General features: G+C 38.6%; 1 protein-coding gene and 1 non-coding gene across 2 annotated transcripts; one reads left to right on the top strand and one right to left on the bottom strand.

The window, feature by feature from the left end:
- Window positions 1–322: 322 nt before the first annotated feature.
- LOC131335723 (uncharacterized) lies at window positions 323–23560 on the bottom strand. The gene is made up of 14 exons (XM_058371206.1): window positions 23167–23560; window positions 21952–22042; window positions 21745–21829; window positions 17372–17456; window positions 14770–14839; window positions 11110–11179; window positions 8336–8381; window positions 7981–8227; window positions 7674–7879; window positions 7510–7584; window positions 3939–4008; window positions 3656–3736; window positions 790–869; window positions 323–661 (listed from the first exon to the last, which is right to left on the bottom strand). The coding sequence occupies exons 1-14, from the start codon at window positions 23298–23300 to the stop codon at window positions 583–585; spliced, it is 1419 nt and encodes a 472-aa protein (XP_058227189.1). The 5' UTR covers window positions 23301–23560; the 3' UTR covers window positions 323–582.
- On the top strand, window positions 4203–4310 carry LOC131299311 (small nucleolar RNA snoR100). The gene has a single exon (XR_009190695.1). It is a non-coding gene; the product is annotated as a small nucleolar RNA snoR100 (small nucleolar RNA).

A 23560-nucleotide genomic window follows, 5' to 3' on the forward strand; every position in this document is an offset into this window, starting at 1 on the left:
AGAAGGCAGGTTCGAGGTTATGGGAGTGGGGGTGAAGTGTTTTTCTTCTGTGGCGTCAGGTTCGAGGTTATGGGAGTGGGGGTGAAGCGTTTTTCTTCTGTGGCGTACGGAGAATTAGCTATATGCAATTTCAGTTCAACCTGTCATATGATATTTTGACACAACGAAGTGCTCAGAGGCTGCACCACATGAGTAAATCGATTTGACACTAACACATTGCCAGAGTGCATACAAGATTATCGAGTTGAAATTTTGCATAGAACTTGGGAAAACCTATAATTATATTAAAACATACAGCACATGGGCAGGGCGATGCTACAAATTTTAAAACAAGGGAGACAAAAAAAGTCAGAATAACTGTTTTGTGACCATGACTAAAGACATATATACAAAGGGAAAAAGCTATTCGATAGTAATATCCGCAGTGTGTAAGTTTCCTAACTTTGCTTCTGTAGTTTAAATCAAAGTGATGCTCAGTGTTGCTAAAAAACTTTCAACAAGAACAGATCACTGTTATAATTTGACATTTGCACAAGCACCAATGCATTTATACAAGAAGTTGTAGCAGTAATATGTTAGTCACTATACATCATATACAGGTAATCGTTCCTCAATCAAGACACGGCAAATAGGGCATTTCTTGCATTTATCACAGCAGGCACTGCACCAAAGCAGATGACAATGCATACTTCATTATATAACGACCAAAATGAGGAGAAATAAATATAGAGGTATTACTAGCTGCACACCATAAAGTAGGGTTAGAGGTAGAAGAACAGAAGAACATACCTGCAAAGAATGCGATGCCTACATGGAAGCAGGACGACACCAATCTCAGCCTCAAAGCAAACCCTGCATAAAACTTTTTCCTAACCATTCCACAGATAATGATTGTTTTAGTATGGGATCATTAACTTTAACAAGAAACACTACATCAAGACTACAAGGAAACCTAGGAAAGTCTTAGAGGACATGGTTTAACTTGACGGACAGATCAAACAGAGTTAACAACTAAAGAAGGTGAATAATAAGCAATCACAAATCTTGCCCATCGATCACTACTAACCATATTACCGAATTCATATGACAGATCATCACTACCACACTTGAAAGCAGTCACAAGGTGATTATAAAATTGTGAAGCTGAGGGGTAGGTTGAGTTTTTATGAGTAGCAGCACTAGGAGAGTCCTTGTACTCTTCGAAGCTTTTCTTTTCCTTGCTGTTCTCAATTTTCCTTGTTTATCGCAAATAAATTTTCCTTTGCGGATCCAAAAAAAAAAGTATCAGAATCTGATATAATGATTCAATCCACAAAGACCACAGCAAAGAACCAAAGGATTCAATACAAAGTGCAGGCATATTATAATTCCAAGCATGTGAATGGAGCAGGCTAGATTCTAGAATAATGAATTGTTAAGTTATGGGTGTAATGTGCTATTAGTTTATACTTTAATCTCTTATGTAAATAGATTAGTAGATAAGGGTGAAGTGTGTAATTAATTCTTTACTCTTGTATAAAAGGAATGAGAAAAAAACCCTAACTTTTGGGGCTCTCAATTCTACCATCTCGTTTTACATGGTATCAAAGCACAAGCGATATACCTGGCTCCTACCTTCAGCCATCAACCAACAACGATTGCTGAATGCAAAAGAGGTGCTAGTAAGATTGCTGTCCTTATTATTTATGTTGCTGATATAATAATGACAGGCAATGAAGTGGGTGAGATTCTCAATCTTACGTCTAGTCTAGCTCAAGAATTTGAGAATAAGTATTTGGGACCACTGAGATACTTTCTTGGAATGGAAGCGGCAAGGTCTGATAAAGAGGTATTTTTATCTCCCAAAGGAAGTGTATACTTGATCTTTTGGAAGAGACAGGTATGTTGGGTTGTAGACCTACAAATTCTCCGATTGAGGTGAATCATCATTTTAGTGTAGATGTGGGGGAGCACATTGATAAGGAGAGGTATCAGCTACTTGTAGGTCACCTAATATATTTGGCTCACACCCGACCGAATGTTACTTATGCAATGGGTATTGTTAGTCAGTTTATGCATGACCCTCGTACTTCACATTTGGATGCAGTTTATTTTATCTTGGGATATCTCAAATCAGCTCCAAGGAAAGGAATTTTGTTCTCCAATCATGGTCACCTGCGGTTGGAGGCATTTACTAATGCCGACTGGGCTGGTTCTGTGGAAGATAAGACGCTCTGCTTCTAGCTACTGTACTTGGGGGAAATTTGGTTACTTGGCGAAGTAAGAAGTAGTCAGTGGTTGTCAGGTCTAGTGTAGAAGCTGAGTATAGAGTTATGACACATGGTGTTTGTGAGCTCTTGTGGCTTCAAACCTTATTACGTGAATTGGGACTTTCTGATAATGGTCCTATGAAACTCTACTGTGACAATAAAGCTGCCATAAACATTGCTCATAATCCTGTTCAACATGACAGAACGAAGCATATGGAGATTGACAGGCACTTCATCAAGGAGAAGTTGAGCGAGGGTTTGATGTGTATGCCTTTTGTGAGATCTTAGCTGACTTATTCACAAAAGGACTTGTAGCAAGAGTTTCCACCCCATTGTGTTCAAGTTGGTGCGAAGATGGGTTTGATTGATATCTTCGCACCAACTTGAGGGGGAGTGTTAAGTTATTATGGTGTCGTGTGCTATTAGTTTATACTTAAATCTCTTATGTAAATAGATTAGTAGATAAGGGTGTAGTGTGTAATTAATTCTTTACTCTTGTATAACTTAAAGTAATGAGAAAACAACCCTAACTTTTGGGGTCTCAATTCTATAGTCTCATTTTACATGAATCACCAGTCATGTTTCTTCAAACCGACGAGAATAGACTCATGAACACGATATAAAGGGCGAGGGCTCTCAGTGACTCTATGGATATGAAATGCATATGTCCTCCATAAAATGACACAAACGCAACAAGAAACCTTACTCATTAAGCCCACTGTATATCAAGCTCCATATTCCCTAGTGTTTTTACACCTATTCTCTTAAGTTTCATTACCCTCTCCTTCTGATGGGTTCTCCAGCGATCATAACCAGAATAGAAACCGCATAAAGCATACTCTGGAGTGTTAAAGCATCCACCTCAAAACCAACTGGCAATGAGAGGAGAGGCCGCACAGGCTCATATACTAGTTTTCGAGGTGATAATTAATCGATGTGGGACAATTTCCAACACTCCCCCGCACGTGCGACCCCAGACACAAAGGATCCGAAACACACGGATCACAACAAAACAAAGTGCAACTATGGCACAAACAAAGGGGAAAAACCTCCGAAAACCTAGTTCTGATACCATGTTAAAACATCCACCTCAAAACCAATTGGCCATGAGCGGAGAGGCCGCCAGACTCATATACTAATTTTCGAGGTGATAATTAATCGATGTGGGACAATTTTCAACATGGAGCATGATCAATGAAATCCGGACGTAAATACATCAGAGGGACATAACTACAACTACACCAAGTCCCTCCTTGTCTGATTCACCCTATGGAAAACAGAACATGTAAAACTCTAAGCCAAAAAAACAAAAAATGCAGAGCAGAAAAGGTGCGTACTTAGATTATAATAATGACTATAACAGATTCAATATAAAAACACTAAAGTAGTAAACTTGAGAGCATTACATTTTGAAGTCTTTCATACTCCTGCTGGCTGAATTTTGTGATCTCTGTTTGCTCACCAAGCGCAGCTTGAAGTCTCCAAACCTGAGATGCAAGAGAATGAAGTGAAAATCAGGAAAGAAGATACATGTAAAGCAAGTTAACTCCGGAAATGTATAGTGCAATCTTGATAACGGGCAGAGACCATTAACCAGTTTTTTGGGGGGAAAATGTGGAATGAAAACCAAGGGAATAGTAACTTCATGCAGGTAAAAATGGAAAGGAATACTGTATGATAAATGATCACCTCCTCTGCAAGATCCTTCTTAGGCATTTTCTTCACAATTTCAGGAGGATAACCACAAAAAGTGTTATAACTGCACATAGAGGAAACAAATATACAATTATTAACCAACAAAAACACTTTAAAAACCAATCAGCATTACCAAAGCCCTGGAGACGTTCTGCCACAGACAGTGACACTAGCTATCTTGTCGTCTTGATGGAAATGTCAACTCATTTCAAGATTTGACAAATCATGTAATTATATTGTGCATACCGATGCTCTAGACTATCAATGAAGTATGGTAATGTGTACATAAATTGAATTTGGTCTCTAGGCCTACCCTCTCTGATGCCATTTGGCTTTGATTAGGGGGCATAGTTCTGCAGCAAAACACGTGTAGGGAGGCCACTGTTTCAGTGGAATTCTGAGATCAGCCACTTTGTGCATATTGCCAAAGGTTAGGTCTGTCTCCAATCCCCGCCCATACCCCCAATGATTGGGGACTACATGGGTTCAGTTATTATTGTTGTTGTTGTGACAAATCATGTAATTAAAAAATAAATCAAGCACACATCTGTACTTAACCTTGTAAATGCAACTATTAGTGAACATACATGAACAGTAGAAATTGACTTTAGATGGACGAAGCACTACAAAATACAGTCACCAGGGGGGAATGGAGGATATGTTGGTTCACAAGTTCTTCGTGTTTCAAGGTGCGACGAGTTCATTTAGAGTGAATCAATCAAAAGAAGAATAACAACAAAGGATTATAGAAATGACAACATTGAATTGATGAACCCAATGATGCTAAATTGCTAATAGAAACATAGAATACCATGGGCAATTTCTATTCTATAGCAGCCGTATGGGTATTGATATGATGAGGATAACAACAATACATCAAAATTCTCAAAGAAACAAGACAGTCATAATTAGAGTAATGCATTATACGTAACACATAGAAACCAAATGCAAAATTAATTAAACAGCTTAAGTGATTAAGAATCTAACCCAGAAACCGGAGTTGATTGCAACCATTAAGTACAAACCACAGTTCTAATGTCAATAAGTCACAGAATCTAGAAAACAAAGCTTAATTTTAAAAGCATGATAAGTATGAAAAAGTCCTTTCAAGCTGCCTTCATCCACACAAAATTAAGTTACCACACCGATGTCCATCTGTAAAAGAGATTGCAGTTAGGCCTGATGTGCAAGGAGGTACCCAGCACCACAGTGCCCAGAATCAGAGAATAGAACAGATAAATTGGAGGCACACAGAGGTAGCATGAAAATAGCTTTCCCAGTACCCATGCGTGCTCTGTATGAGTACAACATTTCTCTTTTAAGTACTCATGCTTCGTAGTTGTCATTCTTTTACTTTTGTCCGCAGTGAGAATGGTGCCAATACATACAACAAATTACTAAATTATCGCAACCCAGCAAAGCGAAGCATACTGCAAGTATGCCTACCAGCAAAGTCATATCTAAGAGTGAAAAAGGACAACAATAAAACTTTCGTCAGAACTATGAAAGGTAATACAAATTACATTGATCTCAACAAAACCCAAGATCCCGGCTCTTTTGCAGTAGTCACACTAGCAAAATACATATTACAAAATACATACTCTAAATCACCAAACTCACAGAACCTAGCTAAGAGGAGTACAGAACAAGCACGCTAAAAAGAAAGTTCAAAAGACCACTAGAGAATACCGTAAGAACCCAAATTATAAATTGCAGTGATCTCAACAAAACCCTGAATCCTAGCTCCTTCAATGTACTGACTTGATATAAACTCGTAACCAAAAAAATGTAGAACAAACTAAAATTATGTGCCAGTTTTCCTGTTAAAACACCAATGAACAGGATCCTTGAGCTCGCTCACATATGTGCATGAAGTGAAGAATACATCATGATTTTGAATAGACCAACATGAGAAACTCAACCTGTAGACCAACTCTACAGACTAACTTAATCCAGTTCAAACAACAATCCATTATACCAAAATTACATTCTTCCATACGATGCTAAACAGATGGGTTAAAATCATCCAATCTCGGTTAATACAACCTACCAAGAAAAAGAATCTAATGGGTTAACTAAAGACTCTAAACCATATTGCTATGAACTTTCAAAACTAAATAAAAGATAGCACGTTTTATCATGGTTGCTTTCTTGTTTATTTATAACTCCTAACACTTCAATCTACCCACACAAAATTCTCAAAGTTCCTTGAATTAGTTGTGAAAACGTGACCTGGACTAATCACTAACAAACAACCCATGCTTAAGTACATAGACAAAAAAAATTGGGAGAGAGAGAGAGAGAGAGCAGGGATATGTGCGCTACCAAAAGTCCTTTTCTTTACATGCTTGTAAACCGCGTTATCATCTATCTTCCTCAAAAGACATCAAGATCAAAGAAGCCTAAGATAATAAATAGTCAGAAGGGAATCCGCATAACAAAATAAAAAATACCCTCAACAGACCCACATACATGATTGCAATAAGGGAACACCACCTGGAGGAAACTTAAGCAAACAAAAATGAATTAAGGTTCGCCCAGAAATATAAGGCCCACAGATGAGTCACATCACAAACAAACAATATTTGGAAAATTTCAGTTAAACATATCTCCAGTTAGAAAAGATAGGTATGTTGTCAAACAAACTAATGATGGCAAAAAGGCTCTATAACCAATCAACTGCTAGATCAACTCATCACCATTTGTCCGGGAAAAAAAAAAGGTTAAGCATTTAGAAACAAGGCCAAACAATGCCCATCAAGCTCTCCCAAACCTGCCCTCCCTCACACACATCCTCGTCTAGCACAGAAAATGCAAACATCCATAGAAATAGAGGAGCAAATTGCAAATGGAGAGCGAATGCAAATGAAAAGACTTGAACATTAAACCCCCACTTACTAAGAACTGTATCAGCTGATACCATGTTAGATCACCACATGTCCTGTTAGATAACCACTTTAGCTATTGAGAAAAGTGGTGGTCTAACACCAACAAAGATTGTCTCATGTCAATTGTACCCTTATGTTCTAGCACAGGCTATGCTCTAGTGCACGAGAAGCAAAACACAAGATTGCAATTTGCTCCAACAGGACATGACCGAGATTATGAAGTGAATGATTTTGTTATTCTTGGGTGGTGGCAGCGGTAGGAGGGTGTTAGTTTCTTGGGCCGACCTAACCAAGGAGTCTTATAATTGTCACGATTACGCAATACACTTACAAGGAAAATGTGATTAACATACAACCAAGCAAGCCATTGGCAATCGCATCAGTTTCCAATTTCAATAAGCAATTACATTTCATGATCCTTTCATATTATAAGCAAAGATTAAAAATAGTTATAGTTATACCCATGTTGCTGATTAAAGAAAAATAGTTCTAGTATGCTTTTTGCCCCTTGCTTGCAAATTAACCCTAAATATTTGTCAACCTTTTCTCCCCAAGTTCATTTGATAACTTCCTCCACTATAAAAATGGGTTGCCGCCTATAAAAAACCAAACATAAAAGGAACAGAGGAAAAACTGCATCTTTGCACTTCTAATAGTTTCAAATTAAAGATTCTTACCCAGAGGCGCCATCGTGAAAAAGTCGAGCTTGTTCTTCTCGGCTCCCCTCATCAATTGACCACCAACCAAGAAGCCTGATCATAGATATAGTGAAAGAGCAGTGAGAATTGCTTCATTCCCCAGCACCACGTTGTATCAAAATCGACTTCATGTTTAGCATTACCTGGAGCCATGGTGCAAGTAGCCAAAGCATTCACGTACTTTTGAAGACACCAAAAAATATCGTCCTGTGTCAGCTCCAGTGCGTAGTAATAGAACAAATTTCTCTACCAATCTAGACAAAGCAAACAGGACACCAACACCTTGCAATAGAAAAAGCGGAGAGAAAAGTACTGGAAGTGGAATATCTTTTGCACCGGCAGGTGTCCCCTGAAATAGGATATCACTGACATATTTGTTCATGCGACATTCCAATAAACTAAATTATTCATCCAGCCACCAGCAATACTAAATGCCAAAACATATCATACCTCCAAATGCATGCAAAGAAGGATTTGGAAACCAATTATTGGAACCTTCATAATATGGCCTCCAATGTCTTGCAAACTACATATTCTGTCATGGGACTGATCATCTGAAGAAACAACTAAACCACTGTTCCAGTCAAGATATCTTATAGCATTAGATGACGAGCTCGCTTCTCGTGTACGAGAATTCCTATGTATCACCGGATTAGACCACTTTGTGCAAACAAGAAACGCAAAACACTCTGCAATACTGCAAAAGGCAGGGGTGATGAAAGTCTGATAACTATCATCTTCATGCACAAAAATTAATTAAATCCGAAAGAAGGTAAAATGGTAGTGGAAGAAAGTTAATCAGTACCCATAATTTATGAATAAATCCCACCATCCTAGAGCATTCACATCACCTGCACCGTTTCATAAAATCGATAATTAGCATCATACAAATAGTATGGCATATGTGACAAAAAAAAAAAAGGTTAATTAAAATTATGCAAGCAGATTGAAGCGCATTGTGATTGGTGAAATTTGCTGAGATAGAGCAGTAAGGTGGCCACTTATCTTAAATGTGCACATACTACAGGAAACTACACTAACAAAATACTAAAGCAATATCCCTACCAGCATAACTGGTGCAGATCATTATATGAGGCAAAACTACAGCAATTCATTATGAGAACCGCGATTAACACATTCACCTCATAATATTAACATCTGAACACAAGTAAATGTTAACTATATCAGTTTATTACGAGAAGGTTGTAGACACCCCAATTTGGCTTGACAGATATTTCAGGTCTCACTTTGGGGACCATCCCGATGATGTGCAGGTTAGTGATTGTTGTGATTGACTTCTCGTAAGCCCCGAGGGCCTTTGTGAGTCTTTGTAGCCACTTAGAAAGCCCAAAAAGCCCGAAATCCAGTTTCCAAGGCAAATCTTTCAGTCGGTCGACAGATGGCCACCAAGTAAATCTTTCTCCCGTGGAATCTTTATAGCCAAAACCTTCCAGTGAGATGGTTTCCTCGGCCGCCAGATCAGGAATTCTGGAACCTTCAGCAACGTGTTTGACCCAAACCCTAACTATTGTGCAACCGATTTACTGAGTAAGCACGTAAACAACCTCAGAAAAACCTAAATTCCATATCTATCGACCTAATTCCTACGGCCAAGGTTGGATTTCATGCCATATATAAAGGGGTTCATTCCTAGGGTTTACATACCTCTGTACCCAAATTCTCTCTACTTGCATCGTCTCCTACCTCCAAACTCTGCAAAACCCTACTTCCATACCATCTCTACAAAAGACCAAACTTCCCGTGAGCAGCTGCATCCCGAGTGATCAAACCCCAAAGAACCCACTTAGTTCTAAGGTTTTCAAGGAGCAATCACAACAATCACCCTCAATCCGAGCAATCAAGCTACTGAAGGATAAAGGTGGTGAGGCCAATTGGCCTAGGGTCTGGTTTATTTATCGTATTTATGCTTTAAATTCAGTTTTCAGCTGCTCTCGGTAATTTCTGTATTCTGGTGCGATGAAGAACACTGGATGGTTCTTTCAACCGTCAGCCAGTACAACCAAACCAGTACGATCTGCTGGCCAGTAGATCAATTCTTCGGCTGACAAATCGATTTGCCGGGACAGTTTGTTTTCTGCTGTTCTTTTGTTATTTTCTGCATGGTGTCCCTTTCCCCTGTCCTGTGTGATTTCTGTTTAATCACGTTATAAACTGTTTAAAGGCTTAATAATTCAACTGTACGTGGAATCAAATAAAGCGGTAGTTCATTATGTCTTGAATGATTATGGGCCGGCTGGACGGAGAGGGGTGCCTAACACCTTCCCCTCATTGTACCTTTGGCTTCCGATGCTTAACACCTCTTAGTTTTTCTAAAACTAAGTGGCAACTCTATACAAATGTGGCCATCACTATGTGCGATGCTTCTAGCCATGAGAGTTTTGGTCACAATCAGTTTCAACGTGTATCGAGATCACTGTGTGGAGATGCGTCTCTGAGGGGGTGTCCACAAGGGTGCATTTATTGTATGGCAACAACCATGTGATACATATATGTAGTGGTGTAAGTACATGTAGTTATAAATAAGAGTAAATCCAAACAAAGGAGGAAGTTTGCCCAATATTTCATTGGAGCTCTAAGGTTCTTGTAAGTAAAAAGATGGTCAGGGAAACAATGGCCAGGATTATCTTATACGATCATATGTCAAGGCATCACACGTACTCTCCCCTCATCTACAGAGTCCAGGTGATACAAGTTTTGAGATGCTGGATGATCATAAAAACAGCAATGACACAATAGAAACTGTATGATATCCCAAGACTTTGCAAAAGTTGCGCATATCTGTTTATGACACTAAAAAGGTTAGAAAGCAGTTTCAAACTAAGGAAGCCATCATTGCCAGTTGCACTTCTAGAAACCCAAAATCCCAGATACATAGCAAAATATTGCTTTAATCAATTTACCATAGTAGTAGCAAAAATTATGAAATGCAGATTCCCGAAAGATGAAGACTCTGCCAACTTCACACACAACGTACACCAAATTTCACAACATTCACCATGCTAGTTAAACTACTATCTTTTGTTTGTTAACCCCTCCCACCCGTGACCTACTACAATATATTAACATGAATGCATGCACAAACACCCGCATTCACCGTCATATTCGCGCGGATTTGTTCCAATTCCTTCAATATGTGGTGTGTGTTTTTTGCCTATCAAGAAAGGGTGAATAATCAATCCACCAAATCCTCTCCCTTCCCAACAAGTGGCTCTAATTACCTCACTTGAGAACTCCTACCTTTCTGGCCATCAAATTCCGCATTCTGGCATAACCATCACTAATTACTAAAGTATAAAGTTCGTCAAATTACTAAATTACAAGTTAATTTACCCTTTCCCGTCTCTTAACCAACCAAAGATTTTGTTTGCAAGAAAGAGTACAATGCCAAATCAAGCAAAAAAAGGTGCATTGCTTTCATCAGCTCATGTCATCTAAAAAAAAAAGCCCTGTTACTTTGATTTACCAAATATGTAAAGGCAAAGTTCAAGAAAAGATGCATAACAATAATTCTCCCCCACTCCAACGTAAAATACAGTATCAAAAAAGATAGAGAAATACCGCAAAGCTTAAGGAGGGTGAACAATGTAGCAGCGACGAAGAAAACCATGGAGATTGCCACCCAAAAGTGCTAAAAACAGCAAGTTCTCATTCAGTAACCTCATCTTCATAGATATATCACAAAACTGAAACCCAATGTTAAAGAAAAGGAAGGAACATGATTTTTAGAAACATTGACTTTCTTACACATGATCTCTCTTATGGAATATGATACAATAAGCCGTAGATTACACTCTTAAACTCCTGCACTATCAAAATAAGTAGTGATGGACAAATATGTACATATGCAAAAAGGCCCAATATCCACATCTTTGATCTCTGCTTGACTGATGCAGAGGACTGTGGCATATGCATGAGGAGAATCTGAATGCTCAAGGCCCCTAAACTCAGAGGTAGAGTGGTGTTGGGAGCCGCCACACCCCCCCCACCCCCCCCCCCCCCCCCCCCCACCAGCACCAGGTTTTAAAAATTTATTAATATGATAACTAATTTTGAGTATTATTGATATTAGGGTTAAATACCTGGACACCCCTCCAAGTAAACCTTTTTTTCTCGGTCACCCCCAATGCAAATTTCGCCTACGGACAGACCCCCTCATTAAAGTTTTCTTGTCCCCTAAACCCCTTCCGTCAGGTTTCCGTCTAAAACCGTTAATATTTTCACCTAAGTTCTGTCAAAAGTGGTAAAATGTTCCAATGTTGCCCCACTTTGGCAAAAAAAAAAAATTTGTTTTTTTGCCCCAAACTGCAAACTCCATTCACGACTACCATCGACACCATTTCCAGCGACCAACAACAACGCCGGAGACCACCACCTAAGCCTCCCCTCTCTCTCTCTCTCTCTCTCACACACACACGCACGCACACAGCTCAGCAAACTCGCCGCCGCTGCCGATCCAGAAATCATCCACCACCTCTCCCACTCCCACTCCTTTGTCAGCCCCTCGCCCCCCAACACCTCCACCTCCAAAGACGCCCTTTCTTGACAGAGGATTTATTCAATTCCTTCCAGTCCGATAACTGCAGTACTAAAAAAGAAGCTGTTCGAAACCCTAATTCACTTCTGTAAGCTAATTCTCCCTGATTTCTCCAGAATACGTCGTTTATGTCAAATTGAGTTAGTGTAGGTATAGATGTGGTCCATAAGCTGTTGTTTTCATCCCACCAATTTCATATGCCGAATACATTTTCAAATTGCGACATTTGTATCATCATCGCTTGGGTCCTAATTCTCTGTGATTACGAAGGGGAAAAAATGTGTGTTTTCCTGTAAGTTGTTCTTTTGCTCAATTAACTCACTGCTTAATGGATTCTATTGGACTTAGCTTACAAAGACAAGGGCCAAATATGTAATGAGAACGAGGATGAGATAGGGGTGATCAAGGTCAAACCCGAGAGAGAGAGAGATATGGGAGTCAGAGAGAGAGAGATATGGTGGTGGTTGCCGGAATAGGTGCCGGAAGAGAAGTGTGTGGAATGAACTGGTGTAGGTCTGCTGTGGGTATATATACGCAAGGGCAAAATGGTCTTTTCATTCATTCCGTCCAACGGAGTTAGGTCCTCCAAATGAAAACTTTAATGAGGGGGTCTGTTTGTAGGCGAAATTTGTAGAGGGGGTGACCAAGAAAAAGAGGTATACTTGGAGGGGTATCCAGGGATTGAACCCTTGATATTATTAGTGTAATAGCTTCTTATAATCTTAATAGTTTTGGTTTGGTTTAGTAAAAAACAGGTTATTTTACATTCTCCCTTCCCAATTTCTTTCACATACAAAAAATAAGCATGTGAGTGTTGTAGAAGCCTAAAGAAATAGAACAAAAAGATTCATATACTTTTACTGCACATCAAGCTAGAATAATTTCGTACAGATGTTATTGTATTGGAAAGCAAAAACTCTATGATATTATAACAGTACGTTTAGATAAAAATATGACTATTAAGTCCCCGCCCCCCCTCCCAAAAATTTATATATATATAAAAAATCCGAACTCCGCCACTGCCTGAACATCAAAGCCAAAGGTGTTTCACAACTATGTAGAACACAAGACACCATAGGTTTCATATAGGTCCCCGAAATACCACCAAAAACTTCATATTTGGCCATTCAAGGCATAGGTTATACTTCGAAGCCTCAAATGCCAGTTGATAGCTACCAACTTGAAGCACCTTAGAACGCTACATAGCCACCAACTTCAAGCACTTTAGAATGCTACACAATCACAGATGACCTGATCATTAACCTCATTTGCAATTTTGCATTATTTGATGTATATTGTGATTGCTTAAACCACCCACAACCCCCCCCCCCCCCCCCCCCCCCCCCCCCCCCCCCCCCCCCCCCGCCCCCCGAAGTGAAATTTCCCACAAAATTCTCCTTTGCAACCAAGTCAGCATCGAAGTTAAAACTTAATCCTATGGCAGTAAAGGATCCAAGGATAAAAATTGCAATTCCAACAAAAGGTTAGCTGTGTTACCAGAAAACACTAATACCTTCGAACATTCTGGAATGCACATTACAATATATTGTATACATACATTATGAATGTTGATAGGGATCCAAAAGGAAACCAAAAGTATTTCTTGTTTACTCTATTAACATGTTCCCTAGGAAAACAAAGGTAATGAACGGAAAACCTAGAGAGAAGAGGAGGAGCTTTGACACGGCAAACCATGAAATTGTTGGATGATTTATCTCTTGAAACTATGACAAAACATAGAAGCTTTCCCCAAGTGTAACGCCATTTAGGGAGTGGCTCCACGGTTCTGTTCTCATACCTCGTACTGGACAATCTACGTCCCAGGTAACCTAGGCATCACTTAGAACAGGAAAACACTTTGAATCTCTAATGATGACAACCACGTCACTTAAAAGGCTGTAAAGCAGTTCTCAAGAGCCATTTTCTCTAATGGTGTCTTTGTAAGTCTTTGACGTTGATTATTACCTCAACTCAATGATGCAAATTATAGGCAACATAACAGATTCACAAGAGCATTCTCCTCTATGCCTCAAAAGCAGTAGAACCATAGAAGTGACACCCAAGGAAGGTATGAAACATCTGTTCCATACCAGTTTGTGGCCATAAACGAGGACAATAAAAAGCGGATATGGAAGCTTAATGATTGGCCATCCCTCCTCATAAGCAAGTGCAGCCAACACTAATACAAATCATGTGCCTTTTGAACTGATTTAATTGCAATACTGCCATTAACACCACACCCGTGATCACCCTCTAATTCTGCTTGGCCTCCTTTATCCATTTACTAGATACCAAGACAAAGTTTCTTTCCAAATGGCCCACGTAAATGGAGAGAACGCAAATGGGCATTCACCACTTGAACTTCACCCTTGCTCCCGTATCTGATCTTTTGGCCCGCATTCCTTTGTGATACTAACTCTTTAGGATAGACAATACCTGTCCAAGTCCACCAGCATACACTTGAACGCCTAGTTCTACAGTTTTCCATCGTACAATGAAGGAATGAAGGATTCAGTGTACTGAATTTTACCCTCCCCAATGATGACAAATATTTAGAACAAAAAATCAATAAAACAAGAAAGAAAAAGAGACAAAACCATAATCAGATGACTTAGTAGCAATCTGCATAAAGCTAGTATGGCATCCAAGAAAAGTTATTTAAATCAACTTGCAGTTAAACTTACAGGAAGTGTCTCCCATATTGCTTCATCGCTCACGCTTTCATCATCCCCTGGCAATAGAGCCTTGCACATTCTGTACAAGGAATCGCCTTGGTATTAGGAAATCCACCATAAATTGGAAGACTGACAGATAAATGATTTCAGGAAGTTCACTCTTTTTCTTTTGCTGGATGTAGAGAAGTATTACGATTGAGTGTCAAGGGTAAAGGCCCATTTTGTAATACCCCAAATCAAGAGAAGAATAAAGAGGATCGAGTGTCATGAATCTCATAACTGTAGTAAATATGCAAAAACAATAGTGAATTGTTTGGTCATTAAATTAGTTAGCTTGATAGTTAATATTATTATTATGAATAGCTAGTAATCAAAAATAGTACTGTTAGCGGTAGCAGAGGCAATGGTGTCGACATAGACTGTTTTGGTACAAGTCAGATATACTATGCTCCCCCAGAAAGAGCAGAAAAGTAACACAATATTTGAACTTGAAAACACTAGTTCAAATTGGAACATACTTCATTAATAAAACACCAATTTAACTTCAACCCGCCTAACTGCATAGTTAATTGGACTTTCAGTCCCAAGACATTATTGCTTTGTGTTTCATCATGCAACCCACTCGGGCAACCAGCCTCTTCGAATGCATCCTACCCTCATTACTGACATGAAATGCAAGAACGTTTTATTTTTCTTTTAGTCGACAGAGGAAGCCACTAGATGGAATATCAAATTCAAAGATTGCTTGGTTACTAATTGGAAGAGATGTACTTAAATGCATATTGTAAGTGCCAATAATGCAATGATCTTAAAATAGCAGAATACATCGACCACAATCATTTAACTGTAATGTCCATTCAATTGGTTGCCAAAGCATTTATATCAATGTCTTAGAGAGTTAGAGTTCATGTTTGTTTATGGTTTTCAATAAAGCTGATAAAATCAAGCGTATCAATGACAACCCTGACGAAAACTCCTAGAGCTGCCACTGATGGGAGATTTGGTAGGGGTTACTTCACTTTGGTGGGAGGAAATATTTGATGGCACATAGAGTAAGAAGCAAATACATCTAGTTCAACAGTTGACTTTAGGACAGTAGCTTATGAAGTATCTGAATAGCTTTGGTCTACATAGCATTAAATGATCATAATTCTGCTCTCAGAAGCACAAACGCTTCAAAGAAGGATATGTGTCCTTGCCCGACACGTACCGGATACTGACCTTCTCGACACTCTTGGACAAATGTCCAATACCCTCTTTTTGTGATATTAAATATTTAAATAAGATACAAAAATCTTAATTCCAAGACACGTCCGACACTCTTTTTGCAACGTTGGACACTTCTAAGGTGTCTATGACTAAAAGAATTGTAATGTAATTGACACTTCCTTAAAACTAGCTAATGTGCTATTATCAAAATTATAAATTTGACATCAATATCTTATACAAGTTGGACATACATAGAATTCACACATAATTTGTATATGAAAAAGGTACATTAAAGAATTGCGAAAGGGATTTTAGCATTTCCTAGCCGTGTCCATGCCCTTCCTTTTAACGATTTATTGACTCCCGTGTCCATCAAGATTCTTCATACCTTCTTGTACCTCATCTATTACATAATATGAGATGTAAACTTACAGTGGTAGATATGTAGCTATATATCTCAATACATACGAGACAACCTATCCCCAACAAGTTTTAAGTCCTACTTTTTAGAGAATAGCATATCTCGGTGTCCCTGTCGTGCTATATCCATGTCCCTCATGCCTACAGGCTACATCCGTGCTTCTAAGGTTTTGCTTGTAAGAAGCCTACACTGTACTGTTGTGGGAACCATGTTGCTGTCAATATTGCTCACAATCAAGTTCAACATGGATGAACTAAGCCATAGGCATGCTGAGACTGATAGCCAATAATTTAGTGAGGCATTTGTGCAATTATTGCACATATGCAGAGATACAAGTAGAATTTCTTGATTTTGAGCGAACAAATCCGCCCCGAGGAGGGGGTATGGGCCACAATGATTGTATCCATTGCATGATACAACTTATATTGACAAAGAAATATTCTCTTCTAGTTCGCTACCAAGCCTTGCAGCAGGAACATGTTGGCTTTATATTTCTGTATATCAGAATATGTCTGTATATCAGAATAGGACTCTCCATAGAACAAATACCAGTATCTATCAAAAAAAAGCAAAGGATTCTAATTTTCAGCACTGAAAAGAAGATATCTGTTCCCCGCCGTCCCTTTTTTTCCTTGCCAGAATAGGAAGGCGCGTACGCATTGCAGTTCATAAGCATGCCCTTAACAAGTGTCCATGAACAAAAAAACTTCGATTGCAGTCCAAACAAAATTGGGGGAAGTACATCAGAGTCTGCTTCTAGGCCAGTGAAATAATAACATACTTGTCTATTAATGGAACTGTTAGTGACTAAGGAATTTCCCTCGACCCAAATCATGTTCCATTCAAGTTGTCAACGTACATAATCGTAAAAGAAACAGAAATCATGGCACAATATATAAAGCTAAATGACATTAAAGCCAATAGACAAGTTTTAAAAAAAATGTCACAAGAACAGAGACAAAATAATGCGGAAGAAAATACCTGAAATTGTCTATTAAGATAATTATCTCAAATGCAAGCAGGGGAAGGAAGACAATCTTTAAGTTAACAGCTGCAGAACCAGACACTGTACAAAGAGAACATGTTAATAAGGTCTACAAACTTCAACAGCTACCCCTGTTCCTCAAAACAGGTTTCCGACTGGAGGGTTTGATGCATTTTTCACAAATAGGCAATAAATGTCACAGTTTTTGTTTGTTTTTTATCGAACGGTTCAAATAAAAACTGCTCGGATGAAGCCCTTCCCTGTCATTTTTTTTGCTGATTCCTCGCGGGTACTCTTAAAATCACGTTTTGAACACATTGAACAGCTCGGATCATCGAAATTCGAACTGAAAATAGAATGAATGGGGAGGTCCTTATTTTAACTAAAATAAGGACCTCCCTATTCGAAAATGACTGTGTGTGTGTGTGTGTATATATATATATATATATATATACACACACACACACACACACACACACACACATGCGCGCGGAAAGTTTCAAATGAGGATCTCTTAAAATGCGGACCCCCTTTCCCGATCTTATTTCGATGATCCGAGCCGCTCAATGGGTTCAGAACGTGATTTTAAGGATACCCGCGAGAAATTGGCAAAAAAATGACCGAGAAGGGCTTCATCCGAACAGTTTTTTATGGAAGGTTCAATAAAAAACTGCTCAACTTAAGCCCTTCCCGGTCATTTTTTTTGCTGATTTCTTGTGGGTACCCTTAAAATCATGTTCATATCACATTGAGCGGCTCGGATCATCGAAATTTGATCGGAAAATGAGAGAAATGGGGAGAACTGTATTTTAACTAAAATGAGGACCCCCTCATGGGAAACGGACTGAGATGTGTGTATATATATATACACAGAAATCTTCAGGTAAGGACCTTATATGCGGACCTCCCATTTCTTGCCTTTCCCGATCGGATTTCGATGATCCGAACTACTCAATGTGTTCAGAACGTGATTTTAAGGGTACCCATAAGAAATCGGCAAAAAAATTGATCGGAAAGGGCTTGATTTGAGCAGTTGTGATTTGAACCGTTACATAAAAAACAAACAAAAAATGCTCGGATGAAGCCCTTCCCAGTCTTTTTTTTTTTGCTGATTTCTCGCGGGTACCCTTAAAATCACGTTCTGAACACATTGAGTGGCTCGGATCATCGAAATTCGATCGGAAAAGGGAGGTCCGCATTTTATTAAAATAAGGTAGTCCTTATAAGAAGGGGACCACATATATATATATATATATGTGTGTGTGTGTGGTTCTTTACAGGTCCAGTCGCCCGGATTTTCTTATAGTCCAGATTTCTCATTTCCCAATCAATTTGTGATGATCCGAGCCGCTTAATGTGTTCGGAACATGATTTTAAGGATACTCAAAAGAAATCAGCAAAAACAAATGATCGATAAGGGCTTGATCCGAGCAGCTTTTTACTGAACTGTTCAATAAAAAACTGTTCGGATCAAGCCCTTCCCAATCGTTTTTTTTGCTCATTTTTCGCGGGCACCCTTAAAATCACGTTCTGATCACATTGAGTGGCTCGGAACATCGAAAATTCGATCAGGAAATGGGAGGTCCGGACCTGAAAACAACTGTGTGTATATATATATATATATATATATATATGAACAATAACTGGCCACCGATATAAGGCAACAGATTTTTTCAAAGGAAGTTTGCATGCTTGGACCATATTTGATATATCTTTGATTAGAAAAGGAAGAAAATAACTTGAAATCTAGACCATCCAACCAAGGTTTTAAAATACGGTTTTGCGACACGTAACGGTAACGGTTGTGGTGTAACGGTTTCTATAGTATCGAACGTTACTTAACGGAAATCGGGGGTAACGGTCGTGAATTTGCTAAAATAATTAGCAACACCAATAAATCTCCATGGTACACATTATTTTTCTCTCATCAACTTATTTTGTAACATAGCCATTATTAAGACAAGCAATAACACATTTTATCCATTTAACCTTTTATACAATCACCAAATTTTACACAATTATTTTTACGCCATGAGTCTAGACTATTTATTAATACTAGTATTCAATATTTCATCACTGGCGACTCCAGGATTTTTTAGGAGAGTGTTCAAGAATCACTTCAACTCTATTCCCTCTAGTAACGAGTAGAATATACACAAAATTTTGTACTCCCTATGTCCCAAAATGATACATTCTCCGTCCCTTTTTAAGTGTCCTGCTTCATAACTCCAACTTATTAAGAAAAAAACATCATCATTACACCTTTCACATCAACTTTTACCTCCACTTTCCCTACTTACCCTCTATGGAGACATCATCATTACACTTTTACTCACTTTTCAAAATGGAATCTACTTTTAGGGGCAAAATAGAAAATGTACCAACTTTTACCCACTAACTTTACAAAATGGACACTTTTTAAGAGTCAGCCCAAAATGGAATACTGAACTTTAAAAAGGGGACGAAGGGTATCCACAACAAAAAGACCTACAATTTTTTAATCAAAAAATAAATATTTTCATTCATAATTTCTCAAATTTTTCGGCACCAAATTAAAGAACTAATCGAAATTTTTAATTAGGTGCAAAGAAACATGAAAACTAATGTACGAAAGTACTTTAATTTTTTATCCGGAAATTGCATGTGTTTTCAGAGGGGATTATCATTTTGAGACGGAGAAAGTATACTATTGCAATTAGAAAACGTAAAAATACATAAGATTTTACAATTTTTCTTGATGAAATTTCCCATTTGAGCCAAGCAAGATTAAATAGGTGCATAAATCTACTAATATTCTTTTAGGGGAAATTGAGGCGAATAGATTGACATAGATGTTTTAGGACATATTCTCTTCTTTTAATAGATGTAGAGTCGTGTGATATTCAAAAAGAAGCCAGAGCATGATACTGATACCAATAGGTCTTTTTTTTTTCTCTCACAATTGTTTTATAATTTCTTCATAATAGTATGTACCTTGTTTGGGCTAATGTATTAGGTGTTCGATTATGAATTACTTGAATTGATGGGCGTTCATGATTTAAGGTTGAGTGTTCATTTAATTTGGATTGGGTGATCATTCATATTTGGACTGGGTGTTCAAATTATGAACTAACCTACCATATTACATTTTTTTTCCATGTATTGTGTAGGGAAAAATTGGGGTCGTCAAGCCTTAGAGTATATGTAGAGCCACCAGTGTATTTCATGTACTTACTATATCAAAGACAAAGAAGTCTAAACATAAACAATACTCTCTCCGTCCCAATTTGTTTCCTTTTTAAGTAAAGTTGTGTCATTTTGGCCTTAAAAAATAAGATGCTTCCGAGAATATTTTTTCGAATTTTTCAACACCATTCAAAAATAATCATTGAAATCTTTTGAATGGTGTAAAAAAAAATCAAAATATTATTTCGGGAAGTAATTTATTTTCAGTGTTCAAAATAGCCTAGTCTCCCGTAGGGAATAAACAAAATGGGACGAAAAGACATCATGTCATAAAGTATGCTATTTTGTTTCTCGAGAAACTGACACTGAACTTTGGAAAGGTCTTACAAGGAATAAAAGAACCCGTTCTCCAATCTCTCCACATCCATATATTTAAGGACAATTTTGTAAAACAGGTCACGTTTTTCTTTTCCAAAGGTCTGACATCAGTATACCATCCCAGAAAGTACCCTTCTTCGCCTTCTCTCTCTACTTTCTCTCTATACTGGTACAACAATGGAGGAATTGTGGTCAATCTCGCCCGTAGGTCAGTTCTGCTCTTTGTCCATGCCAGAGATTGAACCGTAACGTTCCTAAAATCTGTTACACCCCATTACGTAACAGGAACCGGCCGGTTCACCTGCAAGTTTCATCACCCTCCCACCGCTATACCGGTCCATAACCGAACCGGAAGCTCGGAAATCCGTTACGAATCGGCCGTTACGTTACGTAACGGCCGATCTTTGGATCTATTCATCTAATCAACTGGAAAACAGCTATGCCAGCTGGCTACTATGTTTGTCTTGGAACATTCATCCTAGACATCCGTGTAGTAGCAGATAACAGGCTGTGATAATGTTTGGTTATGTTTCTTTCTTTTAGCTTCGTTTGTTCAGCTTAGCTAAGTTGTTTAGATTGATTGGCTGTTGGAAGGTTGTTGGTTTTTAAGGGCATGCTACTCTAGTTGCTAGCATATTGTTTTGTGCAATAAAACTTTATTCACCACAGAAAACAAATTTAAAAAGCCAAGGTTAGCACCCATTAGCCACTATACTACTGTAAGATGGCAACAAAAACAAGAATCAGAACAAACAAATTGTAAACAACAGTGAGCATATTTTCTGAGGAAGTATCGAGTAATTTAGAAACGGTGTTAGTTCCCTACCAGCAATGCTCTCAAGATATATACAGAGTAGCAGCTCGAATGCAATAAGCAATGGCGCCGCAACGATAGCATGACATGGTGCCCACTGGAGGAAAAGAAAAGCAGGAACCTTTATGATGCGCAAAAAATATATCCATGACACTAAGTATGTCATTGTCACAAGAAAAGGAACCCTGACAAAATAAATTGAGAGTCGTTGCGCATTACATGACGACCATGGGGAACAGATGGCGCAGGTAACGAGAACCTTCCCCGTGCAACAACTCCGTGAAAGAGCCAAAGTGGGAAAAAAATGACCCTGCAAACCAAAGTCAACACATATGGTAATTTAGAAACTAAATATGAAAGAAAAATGACATTAAGGATCTACTAAAAAGCAAACAAGAATTTTGTGGGTATACTATTAGTGTCCAATGACTAAGTGGACAAACCACGACATCAATAAATACAGGCATGTGAAAATTGAAAGCCAAATAGACACCTCTGTACCAAGTCACGGGCGATGGGGAAAAAAGGGCACCAGAAATGGTATGCTAAAAGAAGTTCAAACTAGAAGGCTTCCAACGTTCTTCGCGGACTCCACACAAAATAGACGACTGTAAAAACCAATGAAGCATGTTATGTCTATCAACGGGGTGTGGTAGTAGTTAGATATGTCCACAAATCACGTGTCTAGACAATTTACAGGAATTCTTTTCCCTTTTTCCGTACAACAAATAGGAACTAAACTACATGAAAACAATCAGTCAAATGGATTATTCGACTGGGGTTCTAACACGCAAACCACCGTTTGATTTGAAAAGTAAGTACAAACCATAGCTTAACGTTGTTATATCAAAAGATCCTGTACTGTACGCTATGACATGCTTTTAGAAGTATGTAGAGTGTCAAGTATTCTGAAACACCATTACTCCTCAGCATTAAAATTCTGCATTATCCCATTTCTGTCACTTCAAATGATATTCCCGTAAAAACAGTTTGACACCTGGTCCAAACAAGTCTCAAAATTGACAGCCAGAGCATGCACACACACACACATGCTGCAAATCATGCTCTACAATTTTTTTTATAATCATATATCTGGCCAGCTTGCGCTCACATGACTAATTACGGGGCCTGAAGTTAACATCGGGGCAAACACTCCAGTGACCCCAAAGTTTGGAATGTTTGGCCTCCGTGTCTTCTCATGTACACTTAGCCAAACCCCTTAAGAGGTTAATCATGCTCTAAATTAGCAATTTCTCAACCAAATTTGATTGCGCAAAAGCTAATTCTAACCTTAGAAACCCATAAATTACAAATAATGTACCCTAACTTCATAAATCAAAATTCCCTTCAGTCCAGCACGATTTAAACGGAATTGAAAAACCCTACCAACAATTCACGAAAAGCCAATTAAGGTATGCGTCTGATTATACTGACCACCACGAGCAGAAGACGAGGTGATCGAGCTTGAAAACGAGCAAGAGCGTGAAACAAAACAGGAAGGCGTGGGCAGCTAGGGCCTGCGCAGACTTCGCGACTCTTCGCCAGCTCATTGCTTTCCTCCAAACCATAAACGAGACTATATAAATATATAAGTGTACGTATCTATGTGCGTGTGTATGTATGTGAGAACAAAAGGCTCTGCTCCAACAGTGATGAGAGAGAGAGAGAGAGAGAGAGAGAGATGGCGATGGGGTGTTTCGATTCAAGCAGCGGGCGCCATTGAAGACGTGTTCTCCGTGTATTCAATTACGTAAAAACAAAATATTCGATTCCCAAAAATCTCTCACTCTCTCTCTCTCTCTCTCTCTCAACTTGGATTAGACCTCAC

The sequence above is a fragment of the Rhododendron vialii genome, chromosome 8a, assembly GCF_030253575.1.
Source record: "Rhododendron vialii isolate Sample 1 chromosome 8a, ASM3025357v1".
NCBI lineage: Eukaryota > Viridiplantae > Streptophyta > Magnoliopsida > Ericales > Ericaceae > Rhododendron > Rhododendron vialii.

Bases quoted from the DNA above. Each gene is read 5' to 3' on its own strand.
- LOC131335723 (XM_058371206.1), bottom strand. From the start codon at position 23,300: ATGGTTTGGAGGAAAGCAATGAGCTGGCGAAGAGTCGCGAAGTCTGCG. The intron at 8,228-8,335 runs GTACTGATTAAC...TGCCTTTTGCAG, and splicing joins GATTTATTCATAAATTATGG to TATTGCAGAGTGTTTTGCGT. The intron at 7,880-7,980 runs GTATGATATGTT...ATCCTATTTCAG, and splicing joins TTCTTTGCATGCATTTGGAG to GGGACACCTGCCGGTGCAAA.